The sequence below is a fragment of the Argiope bruennichi genome, chromosome 9, assembly GCF_947563725.1.
Source record: "Argiope bruennichi chromosome 9, qqArgBrue1.1, whole genome shotgun sequence".
NCBI lineage: Eukaryota > Metazoa > Arthropoda > Arachnida > Araneae > Araneidae > Argiope > Argiope bruennichi.
Window position 1 is genome coordinate 2,763,472 of NC_079159.1, and position 22,068 is coordinate 2,785,539.

The 22,068-nt window shown below is 26.6% G+C and overlaps 1 protein-coding gene across 3 annotated transcripts; it reads left to right on the forward strand.

Moving 5' to 3' along the window:
* Positions 1–925: 925 nt before the first annotated feature.
* Positions 926–21,554, forward strand: LOC129983551 (uncharacterized). 3 transcript variants are annotated; one of them, XM_056093078.1, is made up of 8 exons: positions 926–1,025; positions 3,805–3,958; positions 7,908–8,005; positions 11,463–11,548; positions 11,982–12,129; positions 15,465–15,580; positions 15,672–15,774; positions 21,321–21,554. In XM_056093078.1, exons 2-8 carry the CDS (start codon positions 3,811–3,813, stop codon positions 21,414–21,416), a joined length of 795 nt encoding a protein of 264 aa, XP_055949053.1. In that variant the 5' UTR covers positions 926–1,025; positions 3,805–3,810; the 3' UTR covers positions 21,417–21,554. The 3 variants fall into 3 exon arrangements, with proteins under 3 accessions (XP_055949053.1, XP_055949051.1, XP_055949052.1); XM_056093076.1 differs by having other exon boundaries at positions 932–1,088; XM_056093077.1 differs by lacking the exon at positions 926–1,025 and adding an exon at positions 1,169–1,583.
* The last annotated feature ends 514 nt before the right edge of the window (positions 21,555–22,068 follow it).

Below are 22,068 nucleotides of genomic sequence, written 5' to 3' on the forward strand. Positions count from 1 at the left end.
CTTACCACTGAAATATTGTTCAGCACATTATATAGTATATTTAAGGGAATTGCAGAATATGAATGATTCTGTTATTGTTTAATGTTTTAATTAATAAATAATTGTGAAGTTTTTATTTTTAAAATTAATTGCACATCCAACTCACACAATCGCTTTTTTAGCATATTTCTGTGTTAAATTTGATTTCAAAATTTTATCTATAAAATACCAATACAGATACATTATGCAATTATTAGATTTTTTTTGTACGTAAACCTGTCATTATTACCGAAAAATTAACAAAATTGATGGAACAGTAATATATCCCAGGATATAAAGTACGGAATGTATGAATAAGAATCCCACTAACGAAATGAATAAACTACAGATATTTACCAAACAGAAAAAGCGAATAAAGAGCGACAAATTAGCCATAAAGTGCACCATGTTTTAGGTGTACCATACAGCAAATCCCCACGTGACGTCACTGCACACATTTTTCCTTGCGCGTTTGTCCACGAAAGTGTAGACGGAATTTGGCAGTGTGATAAGGGGAGCCAGGGATTCACCACAATATCGTAACTGCACTTCTTTTAACCTGCATGATTTATTACTTCAGCGTTGTTGAATAAATTTGATCGACACAATTATCCTCACTGTCATGTTTATAATCTTGAAAATAACAGTGAGCATATCATCTTGTTTTGTTCTAAATATGCAACTCATATACCAAACCTTTTTGCAAAACTTAATTTCCATCTTCATTCTTGTTCTTCATTTAAAGCTTTTATTTAAAAGTTGATTCTAATAAGCCCTATCTCCGGATCCTTTTCATAAGCCTGAAGTTTTTTTTTTTTTAATATTTATTGAATGCACTTTTTTTGGGATAACGGTCTATGTTGCCAAAACTCCCGTTCTCACTACATTTCAATCAATCAATCGAGAGTGAAATTTCAAATAGAACGAAACATTATTCATGGTATTGCAGCGAGTGAAATTTCGTTTCTTACCAATGTAGTTTTCGAATTAATATTTGTACAAATCAGGTAATTTCTGTTTTGCCTCCTGGCTGCGGGTGTGTGTCCTATTCGTTTCTAGAAACAAAAGAAGTTTGTATATATATATATATTTTCTTTTCCTCATTTTCTTCATTCTTTCTACATTATTTGGAATATTTGTTAAAGATCTTGATAATTACTTAGTCTCATTGAATTCAGTTAAAAAAGACTTTAAAATAGGTTTATGAATTATTGAAAAGTTTTTAAAATGTGGTGAAGGCAGAAATGAATTTGTTCTGAGATTGGGTGATAACAATAGAAGAAAATAAATATTAGCAGCTATTTCTGATTAAAAAAAAGTATAAGATCCTTTATTTTTAATGTAATTATATATTAAGGAGAGCATTAACGATACTCAGAGAGGAAATTTATCTACTTGGGCAAGATATCTTTTTGACGCATAATACAGTTTATTCTGCACAATTGTTGGACATAGAACAAGTTATAAATACATCTTTCACATTGAGCATAATATGGAACACCGAAGCGTTTTGCTTACTTTTGTTTATTATCACCGCCAAATTGCAGCTTGAAGAAATAACAGAGGTATTTAGCAAATCTAATGTATGATTTAGAAATTACCGAAATACATCCATTTTTAAAACAAAATGAGGCGATAAATTTCGCAGATCTTTTTATCATTCTTAGAATCTTCTTACCAGATTTGATGAAAATTGGATTCACAAGCCAAAAAATTCCAGATGTTAATAAGCCATCCAAAGTAAAAATTTTCAGTTTTGTCCATTCAACAAAAATTTTTCAATAAAGCAAAGATATGTCATCGGTGATGCATAACTCATGACGAAGAATATCGGAGGCCTGAAAAATATATTAACTGTCAAGGATTTTAAGCGAATTACTTTTTTAATTCTTGTTCGTGATGTTTTTAATATTCATTCAGAATTCCTAAGTGTCTTTATATTCTTCCCAAGTTAATTAATTACTATGAAAGCATTGTTAAATGTTCACTTTGTGCCATTTAAATTTAGATTTCTCATAAATATTATCCAATATAATTACAATTGTGATTTGCAATCTCTAATGTAATAAGAATATCTATTTACAATGTGTTTGATTAAAAGAATTGTTGACAAAAATTAGCTGGTGTCTGTTATATCTTTCAAGCTGAGAAGTTTGTTACGATTGTAACATTCTAAACATATATATAGTTAATTACATACTTTGAATACGTAAGTATATACAAATAAATACAAATATTTATTGGCATTTAGGAATATATGTACATACAAAAGCTACAAACATACATATATACAGTCACTAAAAAAAACAACTGCACTGTCCAGTTTCATTCCTCATACAATCGTAAAGGTATTACCAAAAGGAATTAACATATTGTTAAAGATTAATTAAAAATGCCATGAGGTGCCATCTATATATTGAAATAAGAGCAAATTCATTATTTCGAATAGTAAACTAATTTTTTTTCTTCATCCATTTGCAAAACTCACCGAAGTTTTCCCTTCCAACAATACAATTCTAATAGTGGTATTGATTTTGGTTACATTAATAGTATCTCACTGGAAAACAAAGTAAAAGATGACATGGAACTCTTAAGAACTCCATTGAAGGTGTTTCAAGATAAGTTTTTCATTAAAATGTAAGCAATTAAGAGTGAAGGAGTATTTATGACAGTAAGGACCAAATTTGTGTAATGTGATTTAAGTAGATATTTTAGATTCTCAGTTTATGTTATACAAGTAATACTTTTTACATATCCTTGCATATGTATGTGAGATATAAATATAATTATAGATATTTGAATTATGAAAGTATCAATTCAATCAATAACTTTAGCCTCTAGCACAACCTACTTTGAAGAAAAAACTATTGTAATTTAAAAACTATTGACTACAATTGAACCATGAAATAAATGCATAATTGTAGAAAAATGTATTAATAATTTATTATAATGTTATGAGTTATAGCACCTCTCATCACAATACATGGTGTACTGAAAAGAAATCATTCCATAGTTGAAAGTGATAGTTTATAAACAATCCAAAGTTTTGCCGCTATCAAATGAAATTTCTTCTTTGGATAATAGCAACATAGACCAATAGCAAACTGTCAATTATTTTTGATAGTAACAAATGTTCAGTCTACAGTTCTAAAACTTGATATTTTTTTGCTTCAATAATATAAACCACTTATCAATGTTTTAGGGACTCTATACCATACACTGGTTTGTATTTGAGTACAAGAAGATGGCTGGATTTAGAATGTTTGTGAACTAATGTTGTGACTAATTTAGTTTATTCATCTGTCGTTCATGAATCGCTCATCTCCAATTTTAATTAATATCATCATCATTTTGGGAGTAAAGATTTTTGTTTTAAATATAACAAGCAGTTAAAGGTCACAAATGCCACATTAACTAGCAAAAAACAAAATTTTCATATAGCAAAAGTTAGCAATCACATTCTTCAACTACAGTTTAGCTGTTGTGATGTGTTACATTTTTATCTTTATTCTACATTTAAGGATTATCGGCATAGCATGAATTTTCTTGTAAAATTAGCTAATCAAGATGATCATCCAACTTTTTGATTTGTTCGTCTCGTCTTTGGAATTCCTGGATTTTTTTTTTAATGTGGAAGTTGATTAAGCATGCACAATTTGTTATTATGCTTATTTCTGTTTTTTTTATTAACATGAGTTTTCGTAGCAGTAGCAAGTTTCTTTTTTAGTAATTTTAATGTTTAAGTTGATTAAATATCTAAAATTTAATGTTATTTTATTTATGTAGATTAACATGGAAGAAGTTGAAAAAGTGTACAAAAATATCCAAGAAAGAGTACTACGTTTATGTATTGATGATAGTAAAGTTGAAAAAGAACATGAAAAAGATTTTGGTCCACGTCTTCGACTTGTAAAAATGGCTCAATTAATTCAGGAAATCGGTAAATTTTGTTGTTTTGTTTTGCAGTTTATTTTCTTTTGCTTTACATGTTAGAATATTTTTATGGATAATGTTTGTATTTCAGAGAGAGTTGCAGGTTGAAATATACAGTTCGACTAAAAATGGGGGAAGAAATCTTCTCTGAAACTTCTTCTATAACACTTAGGTCTTAATTATTTTAAATTCTGTAAATTTACATAGTCTTTTGGAGAATTGTATTTAGACTAGTATTTATATATTAAAAATGTATAATTCAGTTTATGTGTATTTTTAAAATAATTATTTTGCATTTGTATATTAATTATATTCCAGTACTTAATAGCAATATATATATATATATATATAATGTCAAAAAATATGTTTATTGGGATAAACAAAGATGTTACACTGGTCATACCTGAAATTTGATTACATTATTTAATGATTTGCAGTTAAGACTAAATTTCACCTATGATATAGAGTTTAGTCCAAAGTTTTCCTGTAAGATATGGATAACACGCAAACACTAATTATTTTCTAATTATATGAAATCAAGGTTTACTTTAACTTCTGAGTTAAACATAACTTTCCCATGATCTTATGTCTTTGCATATGTAAAATAAATGTTATCTTTTATAGTTTATTTTGTGAAAAATTCTCTGTAAAAGCTATGTAAGTTTGCAATGAATTTCTGTGTGTGTGTGTTTTTTTTTTTCTCCTACCTTCGGCTTTCTTTGTCAGAATGTATTGCTTACTGGTTATGGATTTCACAAAGAACTTTTTTAAAATATCAGTTTTGTGTCAATTTGTACATGATGAAATAGGCACATTTAAAGAAATTGCTTTTTTCCTTTCCCCTATAGATGTATTATATATAATATATTACTCTTTTAAGAATTAAAATTTTATGTAAATAATTCATTTTGTTGTAAAGATAGTAAAGTATTTTATAAATATAATTTAAAATATACTATATTTTAATACTCATTGTAACTTAAATCATTGCGAACAGTAAAAAGAAATAATAAAAATAAAAGCTAAACTGTATTACTTTATTTTCTGGTTTCATTTCTTTGTATTTAAGCATGACGTTTTTGCACATTAAATTTGTAATTTATTTTTATTTCATTTTATACATTAATATATTGATTTACTCAGATTGATAGAAAAAAAGATTATCTTTGAAGAATATGCTTAATATCATTTACAAATGCCTCGTAGATGAAAAATTAAAATCTGAAATATAATATTTTAAGTTTTTATGTAAATGAAAAAACAACAACAACAACAAAAAAAACATGCTTTACTTATCTTGAAACTGATTCTTCTGTTATGATATTGATTATTATTGTATAAATACATACATACAAACTTAATAATGATCATCATTATGTCAAATAAACTAAAAGACATATTCTCAAAATAGATTCAGTCAAAATGGTAGATTTATGCCAAAGATCTGTACTTTGTAACTATCTCCAGATCTGTATTTTTAAACTACTTTGCATGGCTTTGGCAAATTCCCTTCAAGGTATTTCGGGCTTTATCTAAGATCCACAATTTTTTATGGGAAGGGGGGGGGGATCAATTGGAAAATATGTGAGAATGTTTTGGGACAACTATTTTTGTTTTGTCTGAAGGGAGGATTAGTTTTTTAGTCTAAAGATTGTAAGGAATTTGAAAATATTAACTTAGATGGAAAAGATAGATTACCTTTGCCTTTCAGCTTGGCACAAGGATTTTTTTTTTCTTTTCTTTTCACAAGTTGTGAAAACATAAAAAATAAAAGAATTGATTGGTAATCTCCCAAAAATAACTTGTACTTTTGTTGAACAAGGCTTTAGTTATAATGAAATTAGAAAGAAAATTTGTGAGAATTTAATTAAGAGCATTATTTCTAAATTTTTTTATGTATCTGGAAACTCAGTCATTAAAAAACAAAGATTTGGAAAAAGTACATAGCACCAAGTGCTCATAGAAATATTAAAAGACTGTATCTACATTGATAGAAGAAAACCTTTGGAAACATATGAAGTGAAAGGCACAATTCAATTTGATGTTGAATGTAAAGACCATGTGACTCATACAGCAGAAAACTAGTTTAAAGACATGAATTCCATACATGCACACATAGAAAAGCTATTTTAAAATCAAAAATAAAGTTGAAAAACTAGATCAAGCACATTCCCATGTTAACAACTTTATGGTATTTCTCTAAATACAGTTGTAATCACAAACTATCGTTACAATAATGCTCTTTTTCAAAATGGTATCCATAAAGTTTACTGCTATTACTATTTTCTTTTTATGGAATCAGAGGTAAGACAAACAGAGAAGATGTCAGTATCATCTCCCACCGTTACATATGCACATATTTTATTTTACAAAAAAAAAAAAAAAAAAAAAAAAAAAGGAGGGGAAATGTTAACATTTATTTCCTAAAGGATATAAATGCGTATTGTAATCTTTTAAATTTGAGTGTAAATTCAATTTTTAAGTAAGGAAAATTATCTATTTTTTTATTATTAATTTAACATATCTTTGAGTATAAACAAAAGTTACTGAATTAATTTGAAAAGAACTCAAAGAATACAAATTAAATTTTCCTTTGCTGAAAAATCCTTCCGAGTTTCTTTCATTCAGATTATACTTTGGAGATTACCTAAAAATCTCTGTGTTGCCTTATTTTTATATTTCATGTATTCATCTGTTGAATCATTCTCTTAATAAAAATAGGAAAGAACAAAATTTTAATAGTTATCTTCTGTTTCCATTTTAGATTTTCTATTACATGCGCAGAAAACACCAGAAACTTTATTCTGTATTTTTATTTTGTTTTAAAACTGAAGCAAGCTTAAGCTATTCCCTCCCTTCTCCATTTGCTTGCTTTGTATACAATGTGATCATTTTCAAAAACTCATAATTTCAAACAAAAGTTTTTTCAAATCATTTTCAAACAAATTTTTTTTCCATAATCCTCGTTTCTAACTAAGCATTTTGGTTCACAGCTTAGATGTTTTTATTTATTTTAATTGCATATTTTCATTGTATTACTAATTAAAGTCCCAGTGTTACAAATATTTTGTGTGTGTGCGTGTGTATTTTTTTACATCTATTAGCATCATCAAATATGCATATGAGGAAATACCACTTTAAATAATAATGCTGTCTTACATATCTCCATTTATAATTCACATAACTTCATAGTTATATTTAAATTAAATTTTAATTTTGAGGAAGATGTATTAGATTTTTGCAATAAAAAAATTATTTAATGTTCTATGTTTAATGCTCTGTTTTGAATTATAAATAAAATCTATTGCTTATATATATATATATGTGTGTGTGTGTGTGTGTGTGTGTGTGTGTGTGTAAGTGTGTGTGGAGCATTATTTTGGTTGAAGCAGAATGCAGGTTTGAAGACATAGACGAGACGTTGTATTTGTAATTCCGTTCCAAAAATATTCTCTTATTTCATGATCTAATTCCACTTTCTGTTTAATTAATTCTTTTGTAAAAAAATAGTGTGCCATCAGTACTACGTATCATGTGAAAGTGAGACTTCCGTTGCCCTTCTCAAAGGTCACCAAATGTATTCCATCGGCACATGGTCGGAAATCCCATGTTATATAAGACTAGTGATCATTTGTTTCGGCCACTTCTTCCGTTCTTTCTTGCTTCTGCTTTTGTGACACACTGCGGCTTCTTGTAAATAAATTGCTTTCCCGAGATGGATATTAAATACTGAATAAAACGAAATTAAAAATACAACGTCATTCTGCTTTAACCAAAATAATGTTTTATATATATATATATATAATATGAATATCTGGAATTTCCTGTGTAATCTAATCTTTTAAATAGTTCTTTTTTTTTTTTACTTTTAATGTTATTTAGTCACCAGTTCTATGATGTGTATAGCTGGAGATACATGTACTGTGTGATACATTTTCAATATGAATATATTATAGGAAATCAGCTACATTGTTCCATTATTACTATTGCGAAGGCCCAGGTTTTATACCATCAATTCCAGAGACTGAAGAAGAATTCTGACCTTAAAACATTGGTTGGTATAATGATTTTATGCTATTATTTTTGTTAATTTTAATGATTCTTTGTATCAACATACAAAGTATGATTATTCAATAAATAAATAAAAAATTGAGAAGAAAATCTGAAAGCCAGAATTTTCTCTTTTTGATTAGAAATTCTTTATAAAAATAATTTTTGAAAAGAGGCTTAATTTGGTTTTAAATTATGAGTAATCGATTGTGAATTTATGCATTACTTATTATAAAATCAAAAATATTTTATAAAATTTGTGTGTTTTGATATGATTTATATTAGCTTTTACACAACTTCATTAAAAATGTGAAATTGTTGGGGATTAAAATATTTAATTACTTAATGCACTTTTTGTAAATATGTTCTTTTAAATGTCTAAATATTAATCTCAGTCTAAATCCATTTATTAATCTTTCTTTCAATGATCTTTTAATTAACATTTTAAAAGGAAAATAATATTCTTGATATTCAAAATCTAATTTGATAAATGGAGGTGATTTATTAAAATTTTACTATGAAAAATTGAAATGTGAAGCAACACTCAGAAACCCAGATATATAAAGTAAACCAGAAGTACATGATTTGTAACTGAAAATGAAGAACATTGCCTTTGATGCCAGTATAACTTGACTAATGTTTTAGAGCTTAAGTTGATGTTGATATGAAATTAAAAGTTTGCTTCAACACTTTTCAGTATGTTTCTAACTATTATTTTTACTGCAGCAAAAACAACAACAACAAGAAACAGTATTAACTGATTAATTTTTCTCTTTTAAATTATAATTAAGAACGTGTTGCATGTCCAATCCTGCTCTTAAAAATTAGCCTAATTCTCACTTGCACTGTTTACTTTAAATTTATGTAACCATTATTTTGTTAGAGCCTAGAAAGAAAGCATTGGCTTCAATATTAATAAACTGGATTTCAGTCTCATTTCCATATAAGATTTAGGCCAAAATAGTCACACATTCAAATGTACAAAATGGACCTAAACATTTCATTTGCAGTCACATTTCACAGGCAATTTATTATTCCACTTGGATGCAATAGTTGCTTTTCAATGACAAACTTTAAATTTAATACTCTATAGAAATATAGTATTTCAATAGGGGGGGGGGAAAGGAAGGGAGCACATAAAACTCTTGTATAGTTTTTTTTTTTTAAATATAATATTTTTTTGTTTTTCTACTAATTTTTAGATTTTAAGGTAATATGTATCAATACATTTAATGAAATTAATAACATAGTAGTAAGAAAAAGTAAATTTAATTTTTTTTTTCATTTTTTCAACATTTCTGAATTGGTTTTACAAATCTTTAAGAAAGTTTTATTGTATAAATTGAAAATTATTGTTGTCAGCTCAATATCTATATTTTAATTTAATAAGAAACATTAATTATTTTAGATGAACATCTAGTTATTACTTCTCTTAGTGAAGTTTCTAGTTGCATTACTGATATTAAAATTTTGCTTTAAAATGATTGGTAGGAATTATTTTACTAAATGAAATTATAAAGACTAATACTTTTTACATTGTTTTAATCTAGTAATTTGGAAAGAATGCTGTAAAGTCTTTTATAGATTTTTTTGTACTCTTTTTATTTTATTAGAATAGAACTCATCTTACTTTAATTTTAAAACTTCATAATAGGGTTTTAATAATATTAGTTTTTTTTTCAACTAAATAATAAAAATTGGGGAAAAAAATGTATGAATACTTATGGAATTTATATTTTTTTAGTCACAATTCCCTTTATTTACTTTAATTTTTAATAAAAATGTATATAGTTAGATTGATCTTTTTTATTATTATTATTTGTCCTTTAATTTTTCTCATCTACAATAATTTTTAAAATTCTTAAAATTTTAAATTATAACTTTATGTTTAAGTTACTTATTTTATACTAGTTGCCTTTGAGAGACCAGTTGGTATGTCAGAATTATTGGCCATTAAAACTATCTATTAAAAATTTTATGTAACTTAATATATCTTAATATCTCCTTTAGTGGAATATTTTTAAGCTTCAAATTTTGATTGTTATAAAATTAATATTATTTTTGAAGCCTTGCACTGTTCTATTTATTTTACTGTGTGTTTCCTTTACTTTCTATAAATTCCCCTAAAATTCGTAAAAAAAGGGATACACTGCTATTTCTAGACTTTTAACAATGTAATCTAAATTAACCAAAAACGATATAAAATTTAACATTTGTCTTCATGTTAATAATATTTTAAATATAAACATACATATTTTGCCAATTCGTTTCAGAATGTAGCATTTATTTCCAGAAATCTGCTTTCCCAGTAATGATTTGTATGAAGGACAAATGATTAGATCCACTTTTTTGCATATTTTATTATTATTTGTATTAATTGCAATAATAATTTGGATTGTAAGAAAGATTTTTGTTTGTAACTTCAATAGTGAATTTTATAATAATTTTTATATGCCTTTGAATTCTTGCTGGAAAGTATGCTTACAATTTTAAAAAAATGATTAAATATAGAAAAAAATTATGTATGGAAAAAAAATTGGCACCATTGGGAAGATAATATTTGGAATTCTAAGATAATTTAAAAATTATTTTTATATTGTAACATTTTTGGCTGGCAAACAAATTTTTATAGGCTAAAAAGAATTATTAAATCAAAATTTTTAAAATTAATAACAAAAATTGGTAATTATAAGACCCAGATTTGACCATTTATTTTGTGTAGCTGCGAGTGTTGGATACTAACTAAGGTAGTAGAAGGTAAACTGCTGGTATTTGAAAGGAACATTTTAAGAAAAAGCATTGGTGCTCTAAACAAAAACTATAAGTAGTGAATACTTTATAATCATGAATTATACAAAATTTCAAAGTGCCAAACATAATTAAAACCATTTAAGCTTGTAGTATCAGATGACTTGGAGACACAAAAATTAAAGGACTTCAACCCAGCAAGAAAGTTTTAATTTAGCAAGCCTACAGGTGTAAGGAAAAGAGGTTGGCACTCTTTAAGTGGCTTCACAACATTGGAAAAGACCTCAACCTACTAATTATCAGAAACTGATATCTGTGAATATAGGCAACAATAGAGTAAGTTGACTTGGATGGTCATGGTTTCTTCTAGGCTTAATGCTGAAGAAGAACATTTAGGGAAGTCATCATAGAGAGAGGCCCAAATTTTGCTTGATTAAAATTTTAAAAAAATACTTTGAGGTGCACATTTCCTTCTCCAAAGTATACATGTATTAAATTCGGCAGCTCTAAGTCAAACAATATAGCTGGTGTTGTGCTAATACACAGACTTACACATTCATTTTTATTATGAGTAAACATTACCATAGTTTTTATGTTTCTCTGTTGCTATACATTTTATTTTGGGGATTTATTTAGCTTTTGCTCCAGTATATTTATTTTTATATTTTTACTTTGTATGTGTGTTTTAAATATCTCTAAATGTCATTTTTCAGGAAGTTGCAGCTGCCTGCTTAATTTTGAGTATCAAATTCAATCAAGAGGATGTAACTATTGAGGAAGTCATCATAAAATTTATTCAGTAAGTCATTTTATGACATTTTTTATCTCAGAAAAGTTGAGTATTAAAACATTGTGTCATGAATTAGATTTCGTGTAGAACTATTTTTGCAACAGATTTCTAAAATTAATTGTTAATAGTATGTCAAATCAATATATTCCAAAATGCCTTATACATAAAGAAATAGCCTTTAAAAAAAACCCTTCAAAAAATCTTACATTTTTATGCAGGAAAAGAATTGAAATATTGAGTAACAAACAAAAGCTAGTAGAAAATGTTGAAGCAATGCTAATTTTGAATTTCTTGGGAGAAAAAAAAAAGAAAAAGAAAAGATATTTCTTTTTTAAAATACCTCTAGCATCATGGATAATTAATAAATTTTTAAAAAGTTGTCAGTTAATATATCTTTTTTTTTTCTATATTTCTTCATTTCATTAATTTTTGTTCTTTTCAGTATGGCACAAGATTTAAACACTGTCCCAATGCCTATAAGACGTGATCCTTCATCGGAAGAGCTTCAAGATATGAAAAGAAAATTATGTTCAATTGAATACACTGTATGCAAAGTACTGGGTTTCAAAAACTTTAGAATAGCTCATTCGGTAAGGCTCTATTAATACTAATCTGATTCTATAAATTGTATTCAGTTTTTAATGGCTGTTTTCAGTCCTCCCCCCTTTTTTTAAAGGAAAAATTTATAAGTCTTTATATTGTATAGAATTTCAAATATATAACCTTATTGTCTTTGTCAGTGAAGATAGTTGATGGAGCTGCTTTCTGCATAATATCCTTTTAATGATCTGTGTGTGTTCTGTTCAACACTTCATTGAATAATTAAGATAAGAATAATTTATACGAATTTTTATTTTTAATTAATTTAGCTTTAAGTTAAGATTCAAGACATTTAGAAATATTGTAAAGGGGAGCTTATAAGTAAAAACAATTTTGAATCATGGCATATTAAATTAAATCATATAAAATTTTTAAAAAATAGGAATTTAAGAGATTATTATTATTTTAAGAATTGTTTTCATATTTTTAAAATTTACATATAAGATCTGCTAGAATATTTTTTTTAAAAACTGAATTCAAAATGGTTATTTCAAACTTTTCCTTTAATACCATTATTTTAAAGTGATACTCATTCACTCTTAATTGAAGGTCTTGAACCATCGCATTAAGGAAGATCTTATTGTAGTTACTTTTCTAATAATATTTTAATTTGCTTTTAATGGATGTCATAAAATCTGCATTCTTACTTACTAATTTTTCGTAAATGCCAGTATATAATTAAAGGGAAAATGGCTCATGTTTTTCAGTTTTGTTTTCTTAGATCCTAATTCTGTAAATTATATTAAAAATCATATTGAAATAAAATACTTATCAGCAAAATATTCAAATTCCAAAAATAATTCAGTTTTTTTTTTTCAGTATCCACTTTAATTAAAAATTTAATAGAAAAAGTGTGTTATTGTGCTGGGCCGCATAATGTATATATTCGGCAGTGCTCCTACTCATTCCTCTCTGGTTAGAACCTATACAGTTTTATTTCCGAGTTTAGAACGATGAGTGTGCCCTAGATATCACAGAGCAAGAAAAATTCATTGCAATAAAATTTTTCATATCTTGTCCTCAAAAATTCCTTGCAAACTTAAACATTAGTATAAGTACTAGTGTCTCTTACTGGTCCATGCATTTAAGTGATGTGATTGTTTGAAAGAAGTCAGAGAGACTTTCATATTTGCCAGGCATGTAATTTGCAGACAATAATACAATCATCCAAATTGCTCATAAGTGGATACTTCATCAACCAAACATTGTGTTTTAAAAAGGCATTAGGATACTTTCAGAGAAAATTGAAAGTGTTTGGCAATTACAGTTTTCTTTGCTTTCTTGCTTTCTTTCTTTCTTTTTTTAAAAAATCAGTTCAATAAATATTTGAATCATCCAGTAGCAGAAAGAGAATAGTTCTATAATATAGAGATAAACTATACTATTAGGTATTCAATAAATTATCCCTGAAATTTTTACCATTAGACTTTTTAGAATCTAAAAATTTTGCTTATAATTTTGTTAGATAAGAATCTATATTAAAGATAGTTCTCTTTTTTTTGTCATAATATTACCATATAATTAATCTCTCAATATTATATTTGCTCTAAAATTATTTTCAAGAATGCTGTAGTGGTTCTAAAATGAACTGAAGCAATCGAATTTTAATCAATATAATGAATGCAATATTTTCAATAGAAGCTTTACAGATACAAATACATAATTGTATTACATATTCAGTTATATTACATATTTCAATTTGTAATCAATCAGAAGTTGTGCAATCACATATATATGTTCTATAACAACTCCAAAAATTCAACATAATTGATACGAAACAGAAGAATATTTTATAATGAAAGATATAAGCCACTTAAATTGAATATGCATATTATAAACTAGCTGTCTTTGGTTTATTGGATGTACTGTTTTATTTAATCCCAATTAAATCTTTTTCATAACTTTCATTTTGCTCTTAATTGCTTCAAAAATATGTTCAATCATCAATTTGAAATACATATTAGAACCTTGTTATTTTAGTAACCATACATTTGTTATAATCTCTTTATTTTTTAAATCAAGTTTCATAAAAGCTAAGCTCAATATGCCATCAAATTCTAGACAATTTGTCTTGTGATTAAATGTCATCGTTTATTATTCTGTAACTTTTTTTTTAATTCCTTATGTAACTTGCAGCAATAATAAACAGAATCTTTCTTTAAGTTTAAAAAAGGAAAAAAAAATGTAATTAAATTCTTCATAATGAAATTTATTGTTGAAATTCAACAACAAAAAAAAAAGTTTAAGAAGTTCTAAAAATTCAAGGAAAATTTGCATGGCAATTAAATTAGTGATTTTTTTTGTGCTAGAATATTTTTGGTTGTTGTGAAGAAAATACTGAAATCTTGTCTAAATAAATAAAAATAAAAAAAAAAATTAAAATCTCTTTGTGGTGCATAGTTTCTTTATTTTGTACTAAATTTGATGGTTCTAGGTCAAATGGTGTGGATTGGTAAACACTAACAGGCACACATTCCCTTTTATTATTACTAGAAATTTTGAATTTTAGAATATAAAATTAAAAAACAATATTCACTATATTTGAAGCATGACCAATGATCACTGATCACGGTCTTCTTAAGTTCTTAATAACTTCTATTGTTAGCTTTCAATGACTTCCATATTTTATAATCCAAGTTAAATTTAATTTGATAAGTTTGCAATTAATAGTTAAGTTTGAAGATTTCTAGAAAAACATTATGTACAAAAATTCACATTGCAATTTTTTTAGATTAAAAAAAAACAAAACTTCAATGTTTTACTTAAAGTAATACGTATAATAGCATTTTTAAGGCTGAAAGAGTAGTATTTTTACCTGTTTCTCTTATCTTGTCAATTTTGTAGGATTGAAATCATTTCAAATCTTCTCCAATATTTTCAAACACTTTAATAACCAATTCATAATTTTTCAATAGTGTTATTTTTTAATTGTCAAAATTTAATATTTTTTGCCACATTTTATTTTTATCGTGCTTTCTATATCTTTTATTAGTCTGGTCTTTTATTTGATGTTTAAGTTTCTAATTAGAAACCATGTCCTTTTTAAGATATCCCAAGTTAAACTGAAAGTGAAGTAAACTCCACTTTCTGACTGCAGTAGGTATCCATAATATAAAAGAAAACTTTTGTTCTGATTTGAAATTTTATTCAAATTAAAGAATCTGTTTTTCTATTGAAAATCCAAGATGGACTTTGAAAAAAGTTTAATGAATGAAGGCTGAGTTGTTTATTATATATGAATGAATTTCAAAATTTTATTAAATTTAGAAATTGCTTATTTTTGAACAATTGAAGTAGAATGTGTTTTGAATTTAATATTTTTCAGTATGTGTTCAAGTTTCTGGCCCAACTTCAGTCATTACCTGATGTAAGTGAGACTGCAATTTCAACTATATCCACTACAGTCATGAAACTTCTGTCTACATACTATTTGTGTGAAGGGTAAATATTTTTGATAATACTTTTCTGCTTCAGTTTATGGTAATTTTATTTTAGAAATAACAGAATATATTTTGATTTATTCTTCATATAGATGTATAGATTTTGATGCTGTTGAAATTGCTACTGCCTGTCTTCAGTTTGTTGACCTATTTCATGGTGGTGTTACTTCCTCTATTCATTATATTTTAATGGGAGTAAGTATTATAACTATTGATATTTGTGAAAAGTTTTAAAAGTACATGAAATATTCTTTCTGCTATTATTTATTAACTTATGCTCTAGGAGTTGATTTACCATGATTTTTAAACTCTGACCTGAAATAATGTAACATTTGTTGTTGTAGAAAGCTTGTTGTTTAGTAATAAAAATTTTAGTTTACTCATCACTGGATATGTTGATTACGGAGTTTAATCGAATCTATGTGACTTCAGCATAAAAAAATCATCAGCAGTATTACTTGTGCGATTTTATTAAAATATTTGTGGGTCTAATTCCATTGATACATTAAGCAAAACTTGGCATTTCACACTCAAAGTATCTGTTCATGTATCAAAATCAAGTTTCAGTATATATTTCTTTATATAAGTATATATATATATATGGTATGGGAGGGATAGAAGTTATTTTTTTAAAGAAGTTTGTAAAAATGAAATTGAGTTTGAATTTTTTTTAAAGCTGTAGTGAAATGACTATTTAATTGATTAATTTGTAATTATACCTAAACACCCACTGATCAACAATTATTTAAACAAATTTAAAACTCACACAAATCAAACATTAAGTGCACCAACATTGGAAAAATGATTTTGCATTGTGTGTCTTAAACAATTTCTTCATTTACCTCTTTATAAATTTCCAAATTCAGAATGGCATCTTGGGAATCAGTATGGAAGTAATACTGTAAGACTGTCGTAGTGGGAATTGATTGGAAAAACATTTCATAAGGTTTAATAAGACTGATGTTTATTTACAAATAGTTATTTATAATGTATATGAGCCGTTTATTTTGAAAATGGGGTGAGTCCATTTTTGGTTATTGCAAGATATTTAAAGGTTTGCATTTCAATAAATTTAAAAATATTGGTAAGTATTAATAGATATATTTTTTGTATTTTGTGGTACCAGATAATGTAGGTTTATAATCCAATAATGTTTACAGTGCTGACTAAAAAAATAAAAGCTTTATTATAACTAAATGGATTTGCCTCACTTTCAAAATTAATGAATTATTGTAAATGTATGTTTAATTGGGAAATATTTCAATTGCATCAGCCTTTTTTTTTAATAATAAAAATAAAATACTATTCAAATTTTTATAAATATTTAATCATTTGATAAAAAGTGAAACAAAGCAAAGAATATTTTTTGTAGAAAATATAACATAACAGTAATTCAGTTTTATTAAAAATTTCAATGAAATTATACATTTTCAGTTTATACCCAGGTATAATTCAATTGAATTTTATTCAAGATTTAACTTATTAAAATGTTCATGACAGATGGAACGATACGATAATAAATCCATCATATCCTCGTATTTTTCAGATGTAATAAATCTCCTTTTTTCATACATAAAAGAGAATTTTATATTTCTGAAATTACTTGGAATTATTCACCTTCCTCGTTGTGTTAACAAATCGATCATTTTAAATTCAAAATATCGTTCTATCGAAGTTTTGTTAAACATTTTGTATGGTGCATCCCTTGTAAATCTGATTTAGCATGTAGTTAATCAATTCATGGTTTCTCCATTGGTATTTTTCTTTCTTTTTAAAACAGCTTTTTCCAGAGTTTGTGTTGAAAATAAATTTCCACGTTTCATTTCATGTACTAAAAATGTAATATGCTTTCGATAATTTTGTATTATTTTATAGCAATCCTAGGGAATATTCAAGGAACTGGTTTCTGGATTAAATAGTTACGGGAAAGTTCCACTCCAAAATCACGATCATTCGGTAGAAATAAATGTCCTGACATTAAAAATTTGTGATCAGTTATATTATTTCATTGTCACTGGACTGAGTAATCGGTGATGGAAGTAAATATATTACTATCGACACACAAAATTAAAATATACTTTTTATTATTTAAGAAATACTATACAATCACTGGTTTTCAATATCAAAAATAGATAAATAGAAACACCCTAGATTTCAGGCATGATGTCAAACAGCCACATTTGCTTCACCATACAGCAACCAGAGCTAAATTTTGCCATAATATATTCGGTCAAATATAATTTCAATCTAAGATGGACTTGCACCACTTTCAAAATAAACAGATTTTCAATACTGTTAAGAGCTAAAACTTCCATCTCCCAAATACTAGAATCTAAATTTTATTTTGCTATAAATTTTTTATTCATAAAAAGGTCATAACAAGTTTTATGTATAACTGTCATTATCTGCATTTTTTTCAAAAATGGACTTGCCCCACTTTCAAAATAAACGGCTCATATATATATAAGTAGTAAATATTAGTGTAAGAGCACAATTAGTTTAATCTTTTAGTATAATTAAACTCTTCACCAATATCAGATTCAAAACATAATAGTAATAATGCACAATACCATATATCAAAATATTAATAAACTCAATTCGTCTTGAAGAAAGACAAGGGGCCACACTTTGAAATTCGAGTATGCAGATGACATAATGATATTCTACTGAAACACATAATATAGATAAAAATTTCATAGTTTACTTATCACAGGATTATAAAAATTTCATAGTTTACTTATCACAGGATTATATTAATTACACAATGTAACCAGATCTGAATGACTTCATCATCAAAAAATCACCGGAAATATTACTTGTGCAGTTTTCTTAAAATATTTGTAGATCCAATTCCATTGATACATTAAACAAAACCTGATACTTCACACTCAAAGCAACTACTCATGTATGAAAATAAAAATTTATAATACTATGCAGATACATTTTTGTAAGGTAGGAATATAAAACTTATTCATTCTTCAAATAAGAAATATGAAAATTTATATCCTTCCCTAAACTTTAAATTATAAGATTCCACAACATGTAAATAAATGTGAAAGAATTTATAATATGTATTGTGCCAGTGGGAATACTTGCACACTGTATTCGTATCAACTGACACAGGTTTCGTAGTAAATTTGTTAGTACTAAGGACCATCAGAAATGAAGTTTAATTACTAGACCAAAGAATATCAAGAATACAGCATAGTTAGGTTCTGAGATGACAACTAACTTGAATGTTTTCCAATGGGCAGAAGTGTAACAAAGATACGAGGGGTCATAGCAAAGAGGTGGGGGCGCATGGCGTAATTTCCTCAGGTGAGATGTGAAATGTCAGGACACTTCTCAGCAGGAAAGCTTATTTGGTAAAAACACTGTATGGGAGTCACCATCTTTTAAAATCATGGCAGTGAGTTATTTTGACAAAGAATTTGGTTCCTACTGTACACTACGGTGGAACGAAAAAACCAATTTTTGATTTTTAATTTGTTATAGTGCGGAAAAGTTGCCTTTTGGTGTAGATACAATAAATAATTAACTATGAAAAATATTAGAGTACGTCTTGAGATGCCGCAAGGATGTTAAAGTTTCATCAAAACATACTTTTTTGTAACTTTTTAAGGATTTCTACATGCCCCGATTATGAAATAAAAAGCTTTAAATAGACATTGTTGTATGAATAGAAATATAAAAAAAAGTTTTACTGTTACACTGGCATGGCAATGAGTCGTCGCCGGAGCGATTGTTATTGAGGTAAGGCGGATATTTGTCTGCATCCGGTGACAAGACCAGGCCTGCTTTCAAATCAGTAGCTTTGCTCAGTTGAGTTTGCATCTCTGCTCCTTCTATTGTGTTACTGATTAACATAACTGAATTGTTAGTTTGTGTGCTTTATTGTGAGTAAAAATAATTCAGTCTAAATTAGTGAAACAAGACAAATGTCGGAGCGTTATATTTTTGGGAAATTCAGTGATTTGCTTGAAGTTGAACTTACTTACGAATCTGTTATATTCAGCATAACTTCAAAATTGTTTCAGAGAGGGATCCTTCTATAAGTGAAATATGTGACACTTTAGTTCCCATAATAGAACAAATATGGTGAAGAGCTTCTATTCCCATTCCTTCTAGCAAAAGAATTTCACAATTAATAAAAGCTATCATGCTAAATACAGGAATTTATTAAAGTCTAAATGCAGAAAATGTTCAAATAAATTTAATTCCAACCTCACAGAATTTAGAGAAGAAGCTAAACGTTTATTTGATATTGCTGACTTGTAATAAAAGAAAAAAAGTGCCAGTTATAGAAAAAATGTTTTTAAACGATCAACGCTTTAACAGGAAAATGGTTATAAATAATATTGATATTGCTACCACAAGCGCTTTGAGGAAGAAAGAAGCAAGAAAGAGTAAAGAACTACAGAAAATAATTAAGTTTAATCAAGAAGGGACAAAAAATACTTGTGTATCAGAAACGATTACTGGCGACAATGGCAACGTTGAAGAACAACAGTGTTCTTTACAAAAAAGAGGCAAACCAACCACATCCATCAAACAGACAAGATAAGATAAAACTATCCCGATTTGTAATATATAGACAAAGCAGGATTACCCCAACAATGTATGAACTTAAAATTATCTAATAAGAACATTACACTGAACAATATTTTGTTTCAAGGATATTAACAGTTTTACATCTTTTGTGCAACTAACCTGGTTGCTCCTTTGAAAGCAGAAATACCGATTCATTTGTGAAAGCAGAAAATAAAAAATGCTGAAAAAAAGAAGAATTGCTTTATTTTTCTAAGAGTTTTTGTTTCTAAAAATTTTTGTTTATATCATTTATGTTATTGTTTTGCAATGATTCCTATTTATCTGTAAGTAGCATACCCCTCCAAGAAGTTTGTTTATGCTGCACATGCTTATCCTTTGTCTTACTTGCATACTTTTTGTATAATTATGCTGTATGCATTAAGTCAGATTCATTTATTACTAGGAGTTATTTCCAATTCTTTTTTCTTTTTCACTTCAGGACCTCCAAAATAATGCATGAGAATTCTATTAATAGAACTAATTTATTTAATGTTATTGAAATAATAGTTTAAAAGTTTTCTTTGTTTTTTTTTTCCTGTGCTTCTATACAGTTTTCTTTTAAAGTTTTAAATCTTTCTCCTTTCCCCTTCAGAGTGTTTTTAATTATGAATTATTAATACACTAGAAAAGTTGGGTTATGATTGGCTGATATATTTGTTATTTTTTTTCTTTGTGTTATATACTCTTCAAATAGGGACACTAAATAAAATTCTTCAAAAAATTATATTCAAAAGATAATTGTAAAATAAATGGATATTAATTGAATGATATTAACTATTTAAGAATTCGGTTTCAGAGTAAAATTTCTAAACAAATTTTGTTACGGTTTGCATTCTCGTATTTAAAAAACATATATATTGAATTGCTATTCTTCTTTTCCATTGTTTTTAATCTACTTTTTAATAATTATGATTGATGCCATTAAAAAATGTCATTAAGAGGCATTAATACTATAATAATTTGTCTACAATAATTAGGGATTTGTTTGGATTTCTGTTAAAGTTATATTGTTTTGCCTACTTATGCTTTCAAATCACTACATTGTACAAAAAAATTATGAAATTGTATTTTTACATGTTTTTATTTTTTAGATCTAAGCATAAAAGTTTTTGATGAATGAAAAAATGCATTTTCTCTCCTTCTAATTACAGGAATTTAGCTCTATATCTAACAAAAACAGGACATATGATATTCTGAATGACATGATTATAGCTTCTGATGTGTCTACGATATTGACGTTTACCTAAATTGTTCAATGTAAATCATTTGTACATTATTTTTTAAAATCTTGTAACATATCATTTGTTTTATTGGAGTACATACACAATTGCATTATGTATTTACTTTTGATGTGACATTAAAATACATCACTGTTTTGTCTTTTATATATAAGTATAGTTTCACTTTTATATATTTATTAGTAACATTTAAAAAAAAAGTTTTTAATAAAAAATTAAAACAAACATGATAATTAATTGTGTGTTTTGATATCATCTACGATTCATATTATTATTGTTTCAAAAAATAAATATGTGTTATGGAAATAAGAAAAACAGATTTAAAAAGCTTGAAGTAGTTTACTTTCCTATTTTATATTTTTATTTCAAATATTAACATAGCTATAAATTCTAATGAAATGAAATCTGAGGGATTTTATATTGCTTTGTTTCAAATTGAAGCAGCATTTGTTATAACAGTTACTTTTAATCAAAATTTGAACTATATCTCTTTAAAATTAGCAACATGAATCTTGAAAGTTTGTCTTCTTTTATCTCAAAAGGAATAAAATCTCTAGATTTTGATTGAAATTTATTACTAGATAACTTACAATAGAAATATGAAAAGAAACTTGGTGTAAAATCTTGGCATACATTGTGTTAAGAGCACATTTTGAATGTG

What these genes read in the sequence shown, in the direction of transcription:
- LOC129983551 (XM_056093078.1), top strand. Translation starts at nt 3,811, where the DNA reads ATGGAAGAAGTTGAAAAAGTGTACAAAAATATCCAAGAAAGAGTACTA. An exon ending in TCAATTAATTCAGGAAATCG is followed by an intron (nt 3,959 to 7,907) that starts GTAAATTTTGTT and finishes AATATATTATAG; the next exon opens with GAAATCAGCTACATTGTTCC. An exon ending in ATTCTGACCTTAAAACATTG is followed by an intron (nt 8,006 to 11,462) that starts GTTGGTATAATG and finishes GTCATTTTTCAG; the next exon opens with GAAGTTGCAGCTGCCTGCTT.